Source organism: Formica exsecta, unplaced genomic scaffold (genome assembly GCF_003651465.1).
Source record: "Formica exsecta isolate Colony F162 unplaced genomic scaffold, ASM365146v1 scaffold298, whole genome shotgun sequence".
NCBI classification, from domain to species: domain Eukaryota; kingdom Metazoa; phylum Arthropoda; class Insecta; order Hymenoptera; family Formicidae; genus Formica; species Formica exsecta.
Window position 1 is genome coordinate 37994 of NW_021850237.1, and position 20831 is coordinate 58824.

At 35.5% G+C, this 20831-nt stretch overlaps 2 protein-coding genes across 4 annotated transcripts in view; one reads left to right on the forward strand and one right to left on the reverse strand.

Annotated features, from left to right (window-relative positions):
* Positions 1–13587, forward strand: part of LOC115237499 (WD repeat-containing protein 47) — a 51181-nt gene extending 37594 nt beyond the window's left edge. The window contains exons 6-10 of one of the 3 annotated variants that reach the window (XM_029810571.1): positions 2738–2937; positions 7893–8062; positions 8152–8459; positions 10603–10843; positions 10967–13587. In XM_029810571.1, coding sequence (XP_029666431.1) covers positions 2738–2937; positions 7893–8062; positions 8152–8459; positions 10603–10843; positions 10967–11112 — 1065 coding nt within the window. In that variant the 3' untranslated portion in view covers positions 11113–13587. The remainder of the gene's footprint in view (positions 1–2737; positions 2938–7892; positions 8063–8151; positions 8460–10602; positions 10844–10966) is intronic. The other 2 variants (XM_029810573.1, XM_029810572.1) reach the window with 2 other exon arrangements.
* A 6918-nt stretch (positions 13588–20505) lies between these two features.
* Positions 20506–20831, reverse strand: part of LOC115237500 (glutamyl aminopeptidase-like) — an 8253-nt gene continuing 7927 nt past the window's right edge. The window contains exon 13 of the mRNA XM_029810575.1: positions 20506–20671. Within this exon, the coding sequence (XP_029666435.1) occupies positions 20651–20671 (21 nt within the window). The 3' untranslated portion in view covers positions 20506–20650. The remainder of the gene's footprint in view (positions 20672–20831) is intronic.

Here is a 20831-nt window from a genome sequence, read left to right on the forward strand (position 1 = left end):
ATTATTTAATATGTATAATACTTAAATATAATGTTTAATATTTTGTTATATTATTATTGCTAGATGTATTAATTGCAAACACATTTGTTCCGAAATTTTATTGCAATTTTATTGCAATGATTACGCTTTATTGCGGTAGACGGAAGTTTCATTTCCCAGTAATATCATTAATATACAAGTGGTCAATTAATTGCATGCAAAATAATGCGGCGCTCGAAACAAGATTTGCGTCATCCTCGTCCCCCTTTTATCTCAAAGTGTCTGTCCGTGTGTCTATCCTGTGTATATCATCGCTAGCAGACGCTTTCGCAAGATCGCATACGGAGCTATTAATATCGAACATCCATAACGATAGTCGACGATGGGTTGATTGACCGATCGCGAAACTAGGCTTCGGCTGCATCTCTCCCGATATTTCATCCGCTTTTCTCGGCAGACCTACAATCGAGAATCGTTTCCGCTTCGTTAAATCGTCCGGAAGAATGCGAGAATTTCCGCGAAATCGGTATTCTCTCGCGGATCTCTACAATCGATTCTCCTTCATGGCCCGATTCTCACTCGTAAATCGCATCGTCCGCTCGTAAAAAAGCTATCGTGCATTATTCGCGCGATTATTCGCCGTTTCCCTTTTCACGTTACAATAATAATGTCGGCGACGACCGATGAATAGGACCGAGGGCTGGATCGGATTAGAGTCGGATGCTCTAGAGAAAGTACAACGATTGGTCATAGGAATGAATTGCTTCTTAACAAACAGCACAGAATGAGTAGAACTGAGGTGAAAGGGAATGAGTTAGCAAGAGTGAAATTATAATTAAAAATCGAGTTTAATACATATTTCAATTCTGTTCAGCTATTGTTCCGGTATTGACTCACTGAGGCAAAAAATTGTTATCGAAGAAAATCAATGAATCATATATCGATTATTAACACGATACTGAAAGTGGATTGTGAAACAGGTGATATTTCTAATGCAATCTCTCATGTCATTATTTTCTCTCCATTTTTTCAGCTACTATATTAACATTCCGAAGAATTCCTCACGTGTAATATTTATGTTTACAAACATCAGCAAATAATTATGGATGTAATTACTCTGGTTAAAATATTCTTGTTTAATTATATAAACAACAATTACGCTCAATCTTTCATCATTTCGTAGCTTCTTTATATTTCTTATCTTTTTAAGAATCCGATGCGTGGTATCTGACAATGAGATCTAATTGCGTGTGCGTAAGTCCATTACCAATTGGCAAGAAACGGCTTTGGCACCGTTAGATACATGTCGGCGCGTGAAAATGCGTGCGCTCATAATTCCGCTCGTGCCGCACGGTTTGCCAAGAAGAGAACAACAACGGATAGAGTGTGCATTTGCTTTGCTAATTTATCCATCTAGATAAACGGTTGCCGCCAATCTCGGCTTGAAAGTAAAAGCGTGGCGAAGCGCGTCGTTGCGCAAATCGCGAAACAATTCCAGATCTGCAGTGTCAGAAAAAAAAAAAAACCAAAAATGCGGCAAGAAGCATTGTCAGCTTTTTCTATAGACATGCCGTGCATATGTTCAAGTAACTCCTAACTATTGTTCGACTTTGATGTTGGAGCAGAATTATTATCATTATTATTACACGGGGAAAATGACTGACAATGAGTATAAAATTATCGGCGTGAATTTAATTTCATCTCTTCTTTTTACGTCCTTTTTTTTAAATAAAAATCAGTTTAAACTGATGGATTCATTCTTTATTTTATGCACATGCTTTTGTAATAAACGAAGAATTTGAAGAGGAGAAAATTCTATTATTGTTTTCATTTACGAGTTTTTGATGATTATTTCATGAATATTGTGAAATTAAAACAAACTGCTATGCAGAATCCGGCGAGAAATTTACTTGAAATCGAACTTTCTAGCGTTTCTGAGTTTTTCGCTTTTTGTTCGGTTCACTGTGCGTAACGTGTGCGAGCTGGTTTGGCGACTTTGGGAGTAATAAACTGTCTCGCAACAAGATGAAGAGCTCATCTTTCCATCTTGAAGCGAAGCGAGAAAGTGAAATTTCTTGATACATAAAACATATCTCCATATAAGGCATATTAATTAATTTAAAAGAAGAATTAGCAGCGGCGAAAAGAATGAAATGAAAACATGACTGCTAGCTGTTATATAGCTATTAAAGTGAATGTAATTAAAACGATTAAAAAAAAATACGAAATTACTCTCGTAAAAACGGATCGTTATTTAAATAATTTTTATTAATGTTGGTTTTTGATATTTATCTATACTTCTATTGTGTTCGGCTGTATTGTATATATTATTCGTTTTACGATTATCTGAATATTTGATTAATCTTAAGGTTACTCTCTCTTCGCAATTAACGCGTACGAGATTGTATTGTATTCTGCCACCGTATAATTTTATCACTTTCAATTGAATGGGAAATAATCCAAGGAGCGTGTGAGCATCAAATGCAATGATATTGTTTGAATATTATGTTCATCACAGCCGGATATAGAAGCGCATCCGGAACTTGCAGCGATATGTCCCTTCCGCGAATATAGAAGCAACGTGTTCTGTACCAGTATAGGCATTCGTTAGATATCTCGTTTAAAAAACAGCAACCTTTTCCGCGTGCGTTTTTTTCTGTAACGGCAAGCATATTATTAGTTGCGCGTGCTCGCTCGCGCGATGATAATTACGTATTAATGCCAGATCGAGTAACGAACGCGCGTACCGTTTCTGCAGCAGGAGCCGAGACCGGAACTCGACACCAGCAACGGAAGCAGCAACGGTGGCGGCAGGCCGCGATTCGTTCCCGTCACTGCCCTGGAAGACGTGCAGGCAGTTCGATGCGCCGAATTCCACCCTCATGGAAAATTGTACGCCGTGGGATCGAATTCGAAGACGCTACGGATATGCGCTTACCCAAAACTGCACGATGTCAGGTGAGAATAATATTATTTACATATCCAATCGAGAAATTCGAGGAATTTTTATAAGTAGATACAAAGATACCAAAAAAATTGCGACAGGATCTTATAAGGACCTTTTAAATCGATATATATTTATTTTTCAAAATTTAAATGCAGTGTTTTATCACAGCTGATATAGATTTAATTTGTTTCATCGCTTTATTTATCAGAAGCGCACAGTTTGTGCATTTGTTGTTCATTTATATACGTTTATAGATACGTTTTAATCTTTTTCTTTTTTATGTATCATTTCCATTATATTCCTGTAGTTTTAAATAGTATCGATTTGGTTTTGGGGTCTGACTTTTCGAATTTTTCTTTGTTTTTAGAAAAGACCATTTGCCCTAAAAAAATATTTGAAACAATATTATCAAAACTATGATGCAATCTGACAATCTTTAAAAAAACATCTCTATGGGTATATAAATTTTTGAACTTTTAGCTACCAGCTAGAATACAAAATATTATATTGTAGTTTTTTATATCTTTTTTCTAAATATATAAAAGTACTTTTACCTTTTATGTATAAATTTTTTTGGAGACAATTTTTCTTTAATTCTATTTTTATTGTTATTTATAATTCAAATTTTAATTATATATTAATATTATTTATGACATCCGATAGTTTCCAGTTGTTTTTTGTTATTATTTGTGTGTGATATTATCTAGAAATTTTACACTTTCACGAATTTCTTACTAATTAAATATTTTATGGATAAATAAGGTGATTTTACAATCACTATTTAAATAATGAGTCCGTAATATTATTATTAAACTTTCTACAAAATGCGTTTTATATCGACGACGGAAATCCGATAGCAGGTGGAACCTGCTTTCGCAATCGAGTGTTTAAAAAAATCGATAAATTACGATTGTGAACTGCGGAAGTAACGCGATAATCTTGCCTTTTCTCTTTCATCCAGAACGGAATGAAACGTGCGATATTTCGATGGCGCATGTAAGATATTTCGAGATAGCCATGTAAATGACTAATGATAGCCTTTAATACGCCTTTCTCAACAAATTTCATTATGCGGTATTACTGTATCGTTACCGTGGTCTTACGCAAAGATAATAAATGAGTCGCGTTATTCGATTATTGAAAAAGCGGCGATAGAAAATATTATGGTTCCGTCATCGAGCCGGGAGAGAAATCGGATGAATTTATATTCACGCTTCCGCGAAAAGCAGGAGAGAGTCGTGATACATTTAGTGGCGCTGAGACGAAAATAATCATAAGTTATAATAAGTCGACTAAAGATTGATTCGATCGTTATTGAAAATAGAGGAGAAAATCATCGATGACAAAATGATTCCGCGTTGGCGAGTGAAGTTTGAGGAAACGATAAGTCTGGTTTAGTGCCAAGTTTGGTGCTGTTTTTATGCGTCGCAAATATATTTTCGATCCTTGATATACGAAAATAGATTATATACGAAACGCGAGAGAAATCACGATTCTTACAGCGGAACGCGTTACGCTATTTAATAAACTCGGGCTTATCTATCATCTCGGTGCGATGATATCAACGTAACTTTACTGCTCGGAGTAATTAGAACAGAGATTGTGAATAATCCAATGCGTTCTTCTACGTTGCTTTCTTAACGCGAGCTATATAATTTAAGATGAATGTTACAGTTTTAATAAAGCCTAATAATATATTTAGATATAATAATACACGTGTTGAAGATATTTTTATTAAGGCTATCATTGAATGGCTTTCTAACTTGCATTGGTGGGGAACAGGTTGATTTATATATATTTGATCAATGAAGAAGCATTTTTCAGAATGAGATAATTTGATAAATATTATCAAATAAATCAGGAAATATTATCAATAGTATTTTAGCTTTTTAAATAAATAATTAATGGTTAACAAGAAACAAAATCTCATTAATTGCAAATTATTAAAAAAATCTGAAGTTATTTAAGAAGTTTGAAAAGAAAATACGTATAAACTAACGCTACTTAAGAAAACATTGAAAATAATTTTGATTATGTGAACCGTAATACTTTGATTGTAATTGACAAGACTTTGTAACTCACGCGTAATAAAAAAGCTCTCTCACCAAATTTGAGAAAGATCGTGTATAAGTTTGTGTCTGCTAAACTAATTTTACTCAAACATGCCGGCTTAATGAGTGGCAGAGACCTTTATGCCAAACGGAGCATTCCTACAAATGTGGAAATTGCCGGTACAGTATTTTCACGTTGCATCATATTTCTATTTACATCGTCCGCGATTTACAGTATTTTATTTTTTGCTCTATTTTTTAGAGCAATAATTCTTCATAATTTTTATATACGACTTGATTCTTAATTGTCAGAATACAATCTAAAAAATTAAACGAAATTTTTATTGCATGGTTGAGCGATATGTGAATCGCAGATGATGGAGATATTCGTGGAATATGAAAAGCAATTAGCTACTTTGCGGTTCATAGTAATAACAACTGAAGAATATAAAGTGATCGAAAGTGTGAATAAATAACCAGGTAAAAGTTCTAAAAATAATACAGAGGCAAAAATTCTCTGTTCGTATGAATAGCGTACGAGATGGAACTGTACTTTCATTTTTTGAAGATAATATTTTCTTTTAATTCAAGATATATTATGTCTGCTTTGCATTACATGGTGAACAATAAACAGTCCCCTTTCATTCGCAGAATTGCGTCTAGAATTCACGGCAATGCTCGTTTGACGGCATATTATAGTGTTCCGGTAAATTCAGCGAGCTGTAATTTGTGTCCAAAGTCAATAACGCACGCACAGCAATTTCCATTTGTCCGTTCGTAACAAAGTAACCTGGCGCTACGTTTGCAATGTTGCTTTATTTGCGCGAAACGACTCTTGTTGTCGGTGTCGAGAAAGTTTGAACGCGCAAATTTATATTCGAATTAAACGGAAAGTGTAAAGCGCGCGATGAACTCGTTACGCGCGTCTTACGTAACTGTTGCGTACTTTCGAAATTATTATTTGGTACTATATGAATATCACCAAACACAAAGATCATTTTTCAAGTATTTTCGTAAATTTATTTTAGACCGCAAACAATAAGGCGTAAACAGCTCGTAAAATTCATTTATTATTGCAAAATTATTAGAGATCTCAGAAAATCGTTTCTCATGTCATGACATTTTTTTTTTATTGCAAAAGGGGCAAAAATCAGCGCTAATATAAGCGACGCGTTGCTTACGAAAAGTTGATTGTTAAGCGATTCCGTGATTGTTCTATTTAGATCACTAAATTAGAATTCTATTGCTTGATGAAATTGAGTTTCCGCAGATTCCTAATGATATTTACGTCATTATACTGTGCGAGAGAGCAGATAAAAATCTGCTATTTTATTATACATCTACTACACATCAAAGCAATATCTCGTCAGCAGTATATATGTCAATAGTATACTATTACACTATAACTATTGACATCGGAAAAAAAATATTTGTTTAACTATAGATGAAGTAGAACGGATACATGGATCGCTCATTAAATACTCTAGCTTATGAGTTATGGAGAAACAGAAATGTTAAAAGATATAAAAACTAATAATGATAGTCGTTAGAGCCGCTGGTAAATTAGGTACGTACATGACAGGAGCGCACGCACGAATATACATAACACATCATTTGATGGATAAGCGAGAGTGCATCTCTGCATCTGTCGCTTGAAACGTAAGCACGAAAATTTTCTATATCTTATTGACATATTGATTTTTTCGCGCAACTTTCACATCAACTTTCAAAATATGAAGAATTACGTAACTATCTCAAGTGTTATAGATAAGTGCTCTAGCACAAGATTTCTATTTACAATTAGCGATATAGCAGTTTATGCCATCTTTTGAAATTTGATAATCATCTTCCTTGATCTTTAAACGAGATATGAATATCTCAAAAATAAATCAGCGACAAGAGATTTATTAGACAAATAAAATTTATTGCAAATAGCTGAATTTTCTAGTTTTTTTCATAATTAATTAGCACTTTTACTATAGTGTACTATAATTAATTGATTAATTTATATAAAATAATTATTTTAATCAATTAAAAATACGATTTCAGAAAATTGTTATATCTATGCGATTTGAGGCACAAACATATACATACACACACATTCTATTCTTCTTTTTATAAATTTTCTTATAAATATCAGGAGGAAATTTTCAATATCATTACGTGTCCCCCGAATATTGTATGACATAAATTACTTAATCCATTATTCTTATCACTTAATACGAATATCTTCAACTATGTTGTTATTGTCCGCGGAGAAACTGCCTTTGCGAATAATTGTATCGTCACTTTCGAAAGTCGTTCTCCTCCGGCGCCTGCTGGAAATTGCGACAAACAGGAGTGACGTTAATTTCGCGCATCATATTCGAGCTGAATAGATTCTAGGAAGCAAATAGTAATTAACAACGAGGGGGTTTTACAGATGAATCTTTCTTTCTCCGTTTCTCTCTCTCTCTCTCTTTTGATCGGCAGATGCGGAGGGAGGTAAGATACCACATGATTTCACATGCATCAGCCTCGCGCAATGAGAAAGAGCCGTACTTAATTAAAATCTACGTAAAAAACCGGTGTCGTGAAAGCGGCAGTGCGTCTCTCTCTATAAAATCGTCGAACCTCTCCCTCGTTTCCACGACCGACGCTGCACAATATGCCGTGATATCGACTTCAATTAGAGATGACGCGGCTGATGAGGGCTGGGAACGAGGAAGAAAAAACAGCTCGATGAAAGTGATGCCTGCGAGAACTCGAGCATTCTTTCTTTTCATTGGATAGATTAATGACCCGAGTGGAATAGAATCTCCTTTTCAGACGAATGATTTATATCGTTGCGAATCGACGAAATATGCTTGCTACTTATCATTCCGCGTGCTAATCATAATGACGTTAAGAGTAATGGTATCGTGTGTGTCTTTAAGGGAGGATCATCAGACGTATCAACCCACTGTTCTCTTCAAGAGAACGAAGCATCACAAGGGTTCCATATATTGCCTTGCGTGGACACCGGATGGTCGATTGATGGCAACCGGAAGTAACGACAAGACTGTGAAATTGATGCGTTTCAACGCTGATACTTCGAACCTTGAAGGTATATATCTTGAGCAGATCTAAATAATTTATAAAGAATTAATATCCTCTTTATCTCGCCAAATAATTTTTTGCTCATTTAATTTCCAGGACAAGAAGTCGAATTAACTATGCACGATGGTACAGTGCGCGATCTGTGCTTCCTCGAGGATACGTCGAACAAATCGAGTCTTCTGATCAGCGGTGGTGCTGGCGATTGCAAGATTTACGTTACCGATTGTACGACTGGCACACCTTTCCAAGCCTTAAGCGGTCACAGCGGCCATGTGCTAACACTTTACAACTGGGGCGGAGCGATGTTTGTTAGCGGATCGCAGGATAAAACAGTCAGATTCTGGGACTTGAGAACAAGAGGCTGCGTCAATATGGTCACACCTGCGACGGTACCTGGTAGTCGGGTTAGTTGGCTTGCCCGTTGATATTCCCGTTTGATTTTTTACCGATTGTTACGAACTGTAGATGGCAGAGAACGGAATAAACATCATATATTTTTGGTACAGAAAGATTAAAGAGAAAAGTAAAATTTTATATGAATTTGTCGATCGTATTAAAAATATTAATTAAAATATTGTTTATTTTATTATCCGTTTTCGTACTTTATACTTGTCTATCTACATGTATCAATCGTATAGATCGAAAATACACACATTCTATTCTTCTTTTTATAAATTTTCTTATAAATATCAGGAGGAAATTTTCAATATCATTACGTGTCCCCCGAATATTGTATGACATAAATTACTTAATCCATTATTCTTATCACTTAATACGAATATCTTCAACTATGTTGTTATTGTCCGCGGAGAAACTGCCTTTGCGAATAATTGTATCGTCACTTTCGAAAGTCGTTCTCCTCCGGCGCCTGCTGGAAATTGCGACAAACAGGAGTGACGTTAATTTCGCGCATCATATTCGAGCTGAATAGATTCTAGGAAGCAAATAGTAATTAACAACGAGGGGGTTTTACAGATGAATCTTTCTTTCTCCGTTTCTCTCTCTCTCTCTCTTTTGATCGGCAGATGCGGAGGGAGGTAAGATACCACATGATTTCACATGCATCAGCCTCGCGCAATGAGAAAGAGCCGTACTTAATTAAAATCTACGTAAAAAACCGGTGTCGTGAAAGCGGCAGTGCGTCTCTCTCTATAAAATCGTCGAACCTCTCCCTCGTTTCCACGACCGACGCTGCACAATATGCCGTGATATCGACTTCAATTAGAGATGACGCGGCTGATGAGGGCTGGGAACGAGGAAGAAAAAACAGCTCGATGAAAGTGATGCCTGCGAGAACTCGAGCATTCTTTCTTTTCATTGGATAGATTAATGACCCGAGTGGAATAGAATCTCCTTTTCAGACGAATGATTTATATCGTTGCGAATCGACGAAATATGCTTGCTACTTATCATTCCGCGTGCTAATCATAATGACGTTAAGAGTAATGGTATCGTGTGTGTCTTTAAGGGAGGATCATCAGACGTATCAACCCACTGTTCTCTTCAAGAGAACGAAGCATCACAAGGGTTCCATATATTGCCTTGCGTGGACACCGGATGGTCGATTGATGGCAACCGGAAGTAACGACAAGACTGTGAAATTGATGCGTTTCAACGCTGATACTTCGAACCTTGAAGGTATATATCTTGAGCAGATCTAAATAATTTATAAAGAATTAATATCCTCTTTATCTCGCCAAATAATTTTTTGCTCATTTAATTTCCAGGACAAGAAGTCGAATTAACTATGCACGATGGTACAGTGCGCGATCTGTGCTTCCTCGAGGATACGTCGAACAAATCGAGTCTTCTGATCAGCGGTGGTGCTGGCGATTGCAAGATTTACGTTACCGATTGTACGACTGGCACACCTTTCCAAGCCTTAAGCGGTCACAGCGGCCATGTGCTAACACTTTACAACTGGGGCGGAGCGATGTTTGTTAGCGGATCGCAGGATAAAACAGTCAGATTCTGGGACTTGAGAACAAGAGGCTGCGTCAATATGGTCACACCTGCGACGGTACCTGGTAGTCGGGTTAGTTGGCTTGCCCGTTGATATTCCCGTTTGATTTTTTACCGATTGTTACGAACTGTAGATGGCAGAGAACGGAATAAACATCATATATTTTTGGTACAGAAAGATTAAAGAGAAAAGTAAAATTTTATATGAATTTGTCGATCGTATTAAAAATATTAATTAAAATATTGTTTATTTTATTATCCGTTTTCGTACTTTATACTTGTCTATCTACATGTATCAATCGTATAGATCGAAAATCTACACGATCATTCAAATAAAAATTAGAATGAATAGAATTAGAAAATAAATTTTCCTGTCATTTAAAATCCGGCATGCGTCGCACCAACATTTTTTGTTCTGTACTAGTTTCGTATTGAGTTTTAAGTCCGATAAATATCCGATTTACAGTTTTAAATCGCACTATCATCTCTCCCGATTGCATAACATTGGTCACTCCTTTTCGGTCGGATTTTTATCGGACATTTTAGCGATACTGGGATTGGAAACAGTATTGTTTGTTTGATCAGCATCTGATTCCACTGCAGGTTGGCAGCCCCGTAGCCGCGCTATGCGTGGATCCATCTGGTCGGCTTTTGGTGTCCGGCCACGAGGATAGCAGTTGCGTTCTCTTTGACATTCGCGGTGGCAGGACGGTCCAGTGTTTCAAACCTCACGCAGCGGATATCAGGAGCATACGATTCTCACCGTCAGCCTATTACTTATTGACAGCGGGATACGACAACAAACTGGTACTCACAGATTTGCAAGGTGGGTCTCTCATTTAATTTTAATCTCTCTTCGAAACGCTTTTTACAACGCTGAAATATCCGACAGTAACAGTAATAATGTAAGAATCATGTCAATAGAGAAATATCCTAAACTATGTTGCAGGTGATCTTACGATGCCTCTACCTAGCGTTGTAGTAGCTCAACATCAAGACAAAGTCATCTCAGGACGTTGGCATCCGACGGAATTTTCGTTCCTCAGCACTTCCGCTGATAAAACCGCAACCCTTTGGGCCTTACCGCCTGTTTAAACACCCAGCATGGTAACGCGCGCATTGTTATTTATTTCTCCGCTTTTTTTAAAGAATATTTTGACACAATAATTCATCTTCAACTGCGTTGTCTGGATGTATGATTTATATTGAGTCAACCGCATAAAAGATTCATATTAGATTTTCGAGTTTTTCGACAGACATTATGAACACAAAACAAAATGAACAGTTTCGAGCGATATCAACATAGCTAATGCGTATCTATGTAATAGCGCATAATTTAACCATGACCACAATTAAAATTATTCTTTGATTTATGTGACAGCGTCATTAACTCGCAGCAAAGTATTGCGAAGGTTAAATATTCAAACGATTAAAACCTAACAAGTTGAAGACTCAGCTTAGAAGGGGGGTAGAAAACACGTTGATTGGACACATTATCGTACAAACATCGATAACATTGTTTTTATAATTACGAATTTGATACCGGGAATCACAAGACTGTGGACGAATAATCGATTCGATTCTGCTTTATAGCTATACGAAGCAGAATTGTATATCGCGAGTTTGAAATATCTTCTTTTTACACAATGTGGGGATAGGTTTTCAGATTTCAACAGATATTCTTTTCACGCATGCGTACTTATCAAATCCGCGATGCGATATATCCCTTCCCCCCCTTCTTAAATATAATTTTGTTATAATCAGAGATGCCTGTATTGTAAATACACGTTAAGGTAAGTTAAGAAAATTTTAGTAATACGATATTCGTGCTCCTGTACAAAAAGGACGTATTAATTTCTAATTGAATACTCTTTTATTTTCGCTCAGTATCACGTTATCTGCATTGTTTCGTAACGTTTAAATAGAGACATTTGATAGATTGTCCTATTTGTTATTTTATTCTTGTTTCACTAAAAAAAACGTTGCTTTTTTGCGTAATTTGCGCGCGCATACGTTCAACTTATAAATGCTCCTACTTCCATCTCCATATTATCGACTCACAAGCCAAATATACACATGCGTTCTAGTATACATAGATATATACTTATATATCCGCATTTTCGCGAAGAAATTATATACGTACGCTCATATTAATCGCTATTTTTTACGAATTAAGATAATTAATATAAATCGAGAGAGTTTATCCGAGCGTCGAATTACGCGATTTGTCGCGACATGTGAGTACGTTTACACAAATCGAAGAAAGATAGTATTCTTCAGTAATATAAAGTCGTAAGGACTAACAATTAGAGATTTAAGTTGCTTGTTGCAATCGCCAAAGCTCGCAGTAGCATCAAAACTAAAACAGAGAGATGTCTTGTTTCGAATTGTTAAAAGCAATTTTTTCTTATAGATGATAGCAATTTGATGGGACGCAGTTTCTGTAAATATATAGTTGGCAATTGAACTCGCTAATTCCTTGATTTTATCATTGATCTGTCGGATAACGATGCACGCAATCATATCATAGTTTATTTTTATTCCTACTTCAACATTGACGCTCTTAAGAGAGTTTCATTTTGTTCTATTAGCATATATTTTTGGCGTACGGACAAATCATATCTTAAGATTGCATACGTATTTGAAAAGAATGGAAAAGTGATTTATAAGATATATTAAAAGCAAAATACGATAAAGGGAACACGGGTGAATGATAAGGAAGTTAGAGTTAACCGCTCGCCAAATAAATTCATGATTTTTCACAGTCAATCATTCGCAAGATCGCATGGAATGTGATATTGCGATTAGAATTAATTAATTATTCAATTATTCGTTATTAATTAATTCGTTATTAATTAATTATTATTTATACAATAATTTAAACTTTCTTTTTTATGCAAAATCTTTTTATAAAACTAATTGTCACGAATATTTCATTGTTTCTAAATCTGTTCAATATTATCGAATATTTTTAAAATGGTTCTTACAGAAATCCAAAGCTTTACGAATATAGATAATGGATATAGATAACCGGGTAATATTGGCGAATATTTGTGCATTTATGTTATACTTAAAATTTTTATTGATTCTGCATGTTTTGCGTTTCAGATCTTGCTATTCAATAGGTTTGTCTTCCCGCTTCGTATGCATTTTGCAATGATTGACAGAAGAGATCAGAGAATAACGATGGCGAGCAAACGGAATAGAACGAAAGCAATTATTTGTAATTCAACGCAAGCATTTGCTTCCATGTAGCAATTTATCGTGCCTTCTGTCGTGGCTGCTTTCGGCGATTCACACATTTATTTTTGTATTTTTTTGTGAACTCTTATTCTCCTCCTTCAACCCCGCATTCCACAACGGTAATCTCCCCATCTCGTCTCACAATGTATTCAAACGAGTTCGTAAACGTCTGAAGTAAAAGTCTCTCGCTATCTCGTACTCGAGTATTACCGCATAACGCACTATACATATATATAGTATATAACTTATAACTTTGTACTTTTCTTGTAGATACGATTATAATATGTCACGTCTAATTTAAACAACAATAAAATTTACGTTATTAAACCGGTTGTATTGATGGTAATCTATGCCTCAAGAACCCCATCAAAGTTCCATCAGAAGGTCCGCCGCTAATTTTATTCGGGCCAGTTTTTCAAAAGTTCCGGTAATCGGCCCGATTAGGCCCCCGTAAGAGAGGAATTACGTCGGCGCGCGGATCCGTATACCAAGGCGTATATATGCGATCGACTTTTTATAAATTTCCCATAATAACTGTAATCATGCAATCATCCACCCGCATGTATTACCTATGGCGCCGAATTCGGAGCTCTATGGGCCCAGTTTCCGTGAAATGGAAGTATCGCGAATGAGACCGTTCCAGTCCCGAAAGTTTTAATGAGAATCGTTTAATGGAGAACATCAGCAATTTCGACGCTTAAGAGAAGAGCTTATTTTTATCGATTTATGGAAAAACTACCGCTGTAATATATCATATTTAGCGATTAGAACAGGTCAAAATTCTTTAATGTATCTATGATCGTCGGTTTTTGCGGAATTGAACGAATGAGTTTGTTCTAAAGGGAAAAATATAATAATTTTTTTCTTAGAAAGCAATTGCATCTTAAGAAAATATATATATATATATATATAACGATATTTATATGCGAGATATAATTTTTTTCTTTTATACTTCTGTATAAAAAAGAAAAAAAATAAATTCTCGAAAAGGAATTATGGAAGATACGAAGCGAAAAATTGCATTGTAAAACAATAATATATTTTACATTAAATCATGGGCCCTCTTCTGTCCTTCTGAAAAATAAATGTCTTGATTATTAGCTGAGCTTCTTCAAAGTCAGCAAGAAGAAAAGGGGAATGAAAGGCAACCGTCGCGGCGACTAACTCCGTGATCTCTAGACCTAAGTTTGTGCCCCGATAAGCGTCCCCGGGGCGAGGACCCACCCACGAAATTCCTGTGCGTCTGTCGAGGGCCATCTGTCGATTCGACGAATTCGGTTGGTTTGTGTTTCGGAATTTTTCGAAATCCTCACCGCGGGCCAAACGATGAGCTCTAATTACCGTCGGTGTGCGATGATCGGTGTCGGGGAAACAAGCACGGATACATTGCCCGAGTCCCTGGGGATAGACGTAGTTTCTATTGACCTTACCTTACACAAAATCGGACATTATACGTTGCACAGTCTTCAGGAATGTGCCCCCCGAGGTACGATGCCCCCTCGCTAATTTTACGTTCTTATTGCGGTTTATTCGATAATATTTGGCAACTCGCATTTTTAGAATTCCAGATAACTACACATGATAATATTTGCCAATTAGAAAGAAAATGAATTCTAATCCTATCTCTTTGGAATTGAAATGTTGTGTCGTATAAAAAATAATTTCTAAGATTAAATTGTGCATAATAAAAATAATTTTATATTCTACTTCCATGGTACTTTTCACATATTAGAAAAATTGAATAAATTTAGCGCGATTTAAGTAGAATACAAAAAAAAATAAAATACTTTACGTTGAAGTATGATTTTCTTGAATTTTCTATGCAGACAAAACGACACGATCATCATGTTAGAGACGTGATAAAAATAATTAAGCAAATATTTTTTCGAGCAGAATCGTGGTATTTTCTTTTCGCTATCCCTGCTAAATCGCTCGATTAAAAGAATTAGCCGCTTAGAGCTATATAGGTATTTGTGGTCCCCGGCATCACGAACAAATGATTTCGCGCTTACGAGCAAGAAACAAGAAACTTAGGAATGGGCGCGCGATGATGCATTAGGCTAATCGCGCCGTTAAATAATTCATCACGCACGAAGCATTCAAATTAATAACGTATTACGAGAATCACCTCCAATCGAGAACTCGAGCGCACGAATTGCTTTCTGTACTCTATCATTTCTACAGAGGTTCTCATATACTTTTCATCTTACCGTGACAGTCTTTTTGATATCATCTTGGCTTTTTAACAGTTGTGTTATCTAGTATTTAATATATTATATTGTTTACTATTTCTTCTATATTACTGGAAACTTAATTTAATATAAAAAGTATAATAAAAGCATTATATTAGCTTATTAAATATACATAAGATAATTTAGAGACGTGCTAAAATAAAATAATAATTAATTAATTAATATTTTAATGCTTTACAGATTAAAATAAATACTTTAATCTTTACTTTTATAGATGAAAAAAAAATGGAAACCATAAAACAAATATTAAAAAACCAAATACAAGAATAAAATAAAGATTTATGAAGAAAATTCTAATATTTTGCACGATCTTTGATCAATTCAAAGTCCACATCATTAAAATGGACTTAATATTTTTTATTTTATCAATGACAAACTGTCCAAAATATTCGTTTTTTTATTGTTTAATCCTGCTGTTACATTATTCATCTCTCCACTCAGAGCTTTTACTTATCTATTTGCAAGATTACGTTATATTCAAAGGGAGACGCGAGAGATATGACTGCGCACCGCTGGCAGTCCAAATCGCATTCAAATGAGGAAAGGAAGGACGGCTCTCGTCGTAGGGCCCCCAAAAGCGAAACGATACACGCGGCGCATCTCTCTGACCGCCGCGTGTAATCATTCTCGGAAGGGCGATTCCCGTGGCCGAGAGATGATAATAATAATTTGAATCGCGGCCACTTAGCATACGTGCAATTTGGCGCTTAAGACGATTCCGTCCTCCTTCTCGCCGGCACAGCCGTCGTCGTCCCGGCAAAAGGACGGCGCGCACAGGGACGTGCCCTAGCCGGTCCTGGCTCGCCATCATTCAGACCCAGAAATTCATAATCACCGACCCGGGATTGAACCCGGGGGCCTGCCCAGAGACACGACTCTTACGGGACCCGAATAAAATGCGACGAAACGCGCGTAATTTACGGGACCCTCTATTCTACCTCCTCTCCGAGAGAGTCGCCTGGCGCTCTTTCCTGCTTCGCATAAAAGCGCTTCGCGGTACTTTAGTCCGTCGTAAATTATTGCGTTAGTAGACGTTGTTATTCTCGTAGCCATTTAAGGATACATTTTGTGGTAGGTGAAGACGAGAAAGAGAGAGAGATAGAAACGGTGGACACCTACACACTATGTTATTAGCACTCAAATAAATAGCAAATAAAATGTCAAAGTAACGGAATCGACTAAAGATTATGACAGAAGCAAAACTAGCTATAAGAGATTTAAATTTAAATAGTTGAACAAGACAATAAAGTTTAAATTATGTCTTTATAAATGTATAAAAGTTTCTTCTGTGCGTGTTTTGTGTGTCACGTGTGTTGTATGCAATAGATGGGAGAAGTTAGTATTTCCTAGAAAAAACAATAATTTATTTCTATTTAAATATAGTCTTTAAGGTTTTATAGCCCGTGGCGTTAATACAACTTTGCGTGACAGAAAATGTCGAGCACAACACAATTTTATGCAAAAAACACGGAGTGAAAGGAATTGTCTAACCGGAAAGCTTGAGATTATTATAGGCATTTGCTCGAAAATATTTGCATGAATCTGGTTGGGGCATGTCTAGCCGTTGATTAATAACCAGACACGCTTGTAAAAGAAAAACAATAGATTGAAAGACGAAAATTTTTCCATCCTTTATATATGATAAAAGATACAGCTAGTCTGTCATTATACTCTCTTAGCAGTTACGACGTCAGATTTTGTTAAAAACTTATCAACATTATTAAATATGAGAGATATTTTTTATTCTGCATTAATTCGGTCGTCTTTTTTATAATATAATTTGGTAGATAGTTTGCAAAATATACTCCCGATAAGCTTGCGAGACTATCTAGGATCATTCGCGACTTCTTAGCTAACGGGTGGAAATCGGTCGCCCATCCTTGCCATAACTCCACGTAATAGCCAATATCTCACGAGAGTCGTACAAACGTGAATCGGTTACTAGTTACTACTTACGTGAGTTAACATGATTTATCGTTCAACGTTAGCCGCTTATACGAGGTTAGTGAGAAGAAGCGAGGAGAATAGAGACGAAGGGAAAGAAAGAAAGAGAGAAGTAGCGAGAGAGACGAACGCGCGAGGAGGGATGAAGAGTGCAAATCTCTCTTGGGAGGTTTCACTGCAGCCAATTAAGGCCCAGTTTTAATCGTTCGCGCCTAATTGCAGGCTCATTACTTTGTCTCTCGAGGGTAAATACGTCGAGCTAAGTATCCACGTCAAAATAAAGAATACGGGCACTCTCGAAATCATCACTGAGTAGTAGAAACGATATATTTCAAGATAGAAAAAAATAGTAAGACATATATATTTTTTGATTATATATTTGATAATATAAATCTATATATATATATATATACACACACACACACACACACACACACACACACACACACACACACACACACACACACACACACACACACACACACACACACACACACACACACACACACACACACACACACACACACACACACACACACACACACACACACACACATACATACAGACATTTTTTAGGAATATGATTTTCCGACGTTTTGGAACATTCTAAACACATTGGCATAGAAAACTCGAAAAAAAATTTTGTTACGAAAACAAAGCTTCCTCTATGAGGAAGCAATATATATAATGTAATATATAAAACATTTGTTAATTTTTTAAAGAGATTTACTACTTGTAGGAAAATATGAATCTTGTAATACAAGTGCTATTCAAGAAAATCTGATAAATTAAAAACAAATACATGTATATATGTACGTGGTCACAAAAAGAATCAATTTTGTAATTTTAAAAACAAGTTTAAGAAAGAAAAGAAAAAGAGGAAAAGCTCAAATTAATAAATGAAGCGAGATAGAGAGATGTTAAAACCGTTAAATTTACTCCTACGGTTTTGCAATTTTACAGGGGGCAAGGTTCCCTAATGTAATAAAATCTTATTGATTAATTTTTGCACATCTTCCGTTTCATCCAAACATAACATTGGATATCCAATTCAATTTTACAAAGGTTCAGAATCCATCTGAATTCCACTATCAGACTCGATTATTTCAGTGTTCCCGACTTTTTCCCGACCCGTTTTTTGCATAGATTCGCCGTCAGTGATGCATCTCAAAATCGAATCGGGCTTGGCGTTTCTCTTCTAAACCCGGTCCCCGCGCTCTTCTCGAGATGGAACCGGTCGCTCTTAATAACCACCCTCGCAACGCGCATGGCCTAAGGATCAACGGCGCGACCTGCAATCACGCCATAGACAACTCGCAGCGACTCGATCATTATCACGGCCAATAATCACCGGGAGACGTATTCCTCTAAGTGTTCCCCTCCGTTAAAACGCACTTCGGATGCCGAACACCGATCCGGTCCACCACCGGCGGCTTCTCTCGATGAGCAAGAAAATGGATCCCCCCCCCCTTCTTCCCCTCCTCCGTTCTCTTCGATATTTGCCCGTCTCTTGGTCTCTCTTTAGCTCACTGTTATTTTCTCTGACCATCGGCGATAATCAAGGACCGCAGCCCGTCAGTGGATGGACGGCATCTCTAATCCGCGGCAATTACGCTGAGCGATTAAAAAGATTTAATTGTCCGACGCGCCGGACCTCGCTCTAGGATGGAACGTTTCCTCGCCTTTCTTCGTGAGAAGGGCGGAGTAATCTCCGTAAAGTGGAGATGGAGCTCGCTAGGATTTTTCGTCGTCATTATGACTCGACAAAGTATTTTATGGCGGGGGCGACGCAAAAACCGGACGAGTGAAAGATTCGCGATATTCTATTCGGAAGATGTGTCGGTGATGACTTTCGCGGTAATTTTATGAGAAAAAGGTATAAAGGGTTAGTAATGATAACTTACGACGGCGGGTAAGATCAGCGACGTAGGGTAGCTAAATGATATGCAAAGCAGTGCCTACAAATCAAGGAATTATTTCTACGAAGGCAATTATTCTGTACGATAAAAGAATTTAAATGGTAGCTCTACAAGAGATCAAGCTTATATAACGACGGTAACTGATGATGATAACTTAGCGACGCGAGTAATGAGTAGAGAATTTATATAGAGAAGTACTTATGGAAATTCCATCGTCAAAATAGAAATATAATTAATTATGGAAACGGTATAACGATGTTTTAATTACATTTAATCATCTACCGTGCAATTATCTGCAAATATTTATATTTACTTATCCATCAATCAATGTTTAAAAACAAACTTTTACAAAATTCTGAAAAATATAAAAAACTAAATTTTATATATATTTAAAATTTTATTATTTTATATATTATTATATATTATTATATTATATATTATTAATCGTTATTATTATTAATTATATTATATATTATTTAAATATTATCTATCTAATAAATAAATTATGTTAAATAAATTATATTAGTGAAAAATGTACTGCATTTGTTCTTTATGATAAAATTTTTGTTTATTTAGCGTAATTGTAGTTACATTAATATAAATAAACTTGTTAAAAATAATAAGTTGCGTATTTTATAGAAATTGTCTAGAAATATATACTAGCGTAAAATAATATCATGGAATTTAAAATTTAAATTTAATGTAAATATCTCACAAGTATATAATCAAAATATTAAATAATAATAAAAACAAAAAAAACCTGTAAACTTAACTAAGAAGCGATCTTGTACTCTATACTAAGTAATTTATTATTTTATATATTATTATATATTATTATATTATATATTATTAATCGTTATTATTATTAATTATATTATATATTATTTAAATATTATCTATCTAATAAATAAATTATGTTAAATAAATTATATTAGTGAAAAATGTACTGCATTTGTTCTTTATGATAAAATTTTTGTTTATTTAGCGTAATTGTAGTTACATTAATATAAATAAACTTGTTAAAAATAATAAGTTGCGTATTTTATAGAAATTGTCTAGAAATATATACTAGCGTAAAATAATATCATGGAATTTAAAATTTAAATTTAATGTAAATATCTCACAAGTTAGATATTATGTGTAGGGCATAATAATACGTCAACATTTATTATTATGCTCTTCAGCAGAGGGGAAAAACGGCGTTCTCGCGATCAGGATTTAGGATCTTCTTAATAGGCAGCTAATCTGTCACTGAGCTACTTCATCATCTCGTTCTCAATACATTCCTCTGTTTACCTACATGTTTTTTTTACTATTACAATTAATAATAAATTTGATAATGAATGTTAATATTAAATATAAATATATATTAAAAATGTAATGCAAATTATTATTTTATTACTTATATTATGCTATTAATCAGTATAATAAAAATATTTCTATTATTTGTATTATA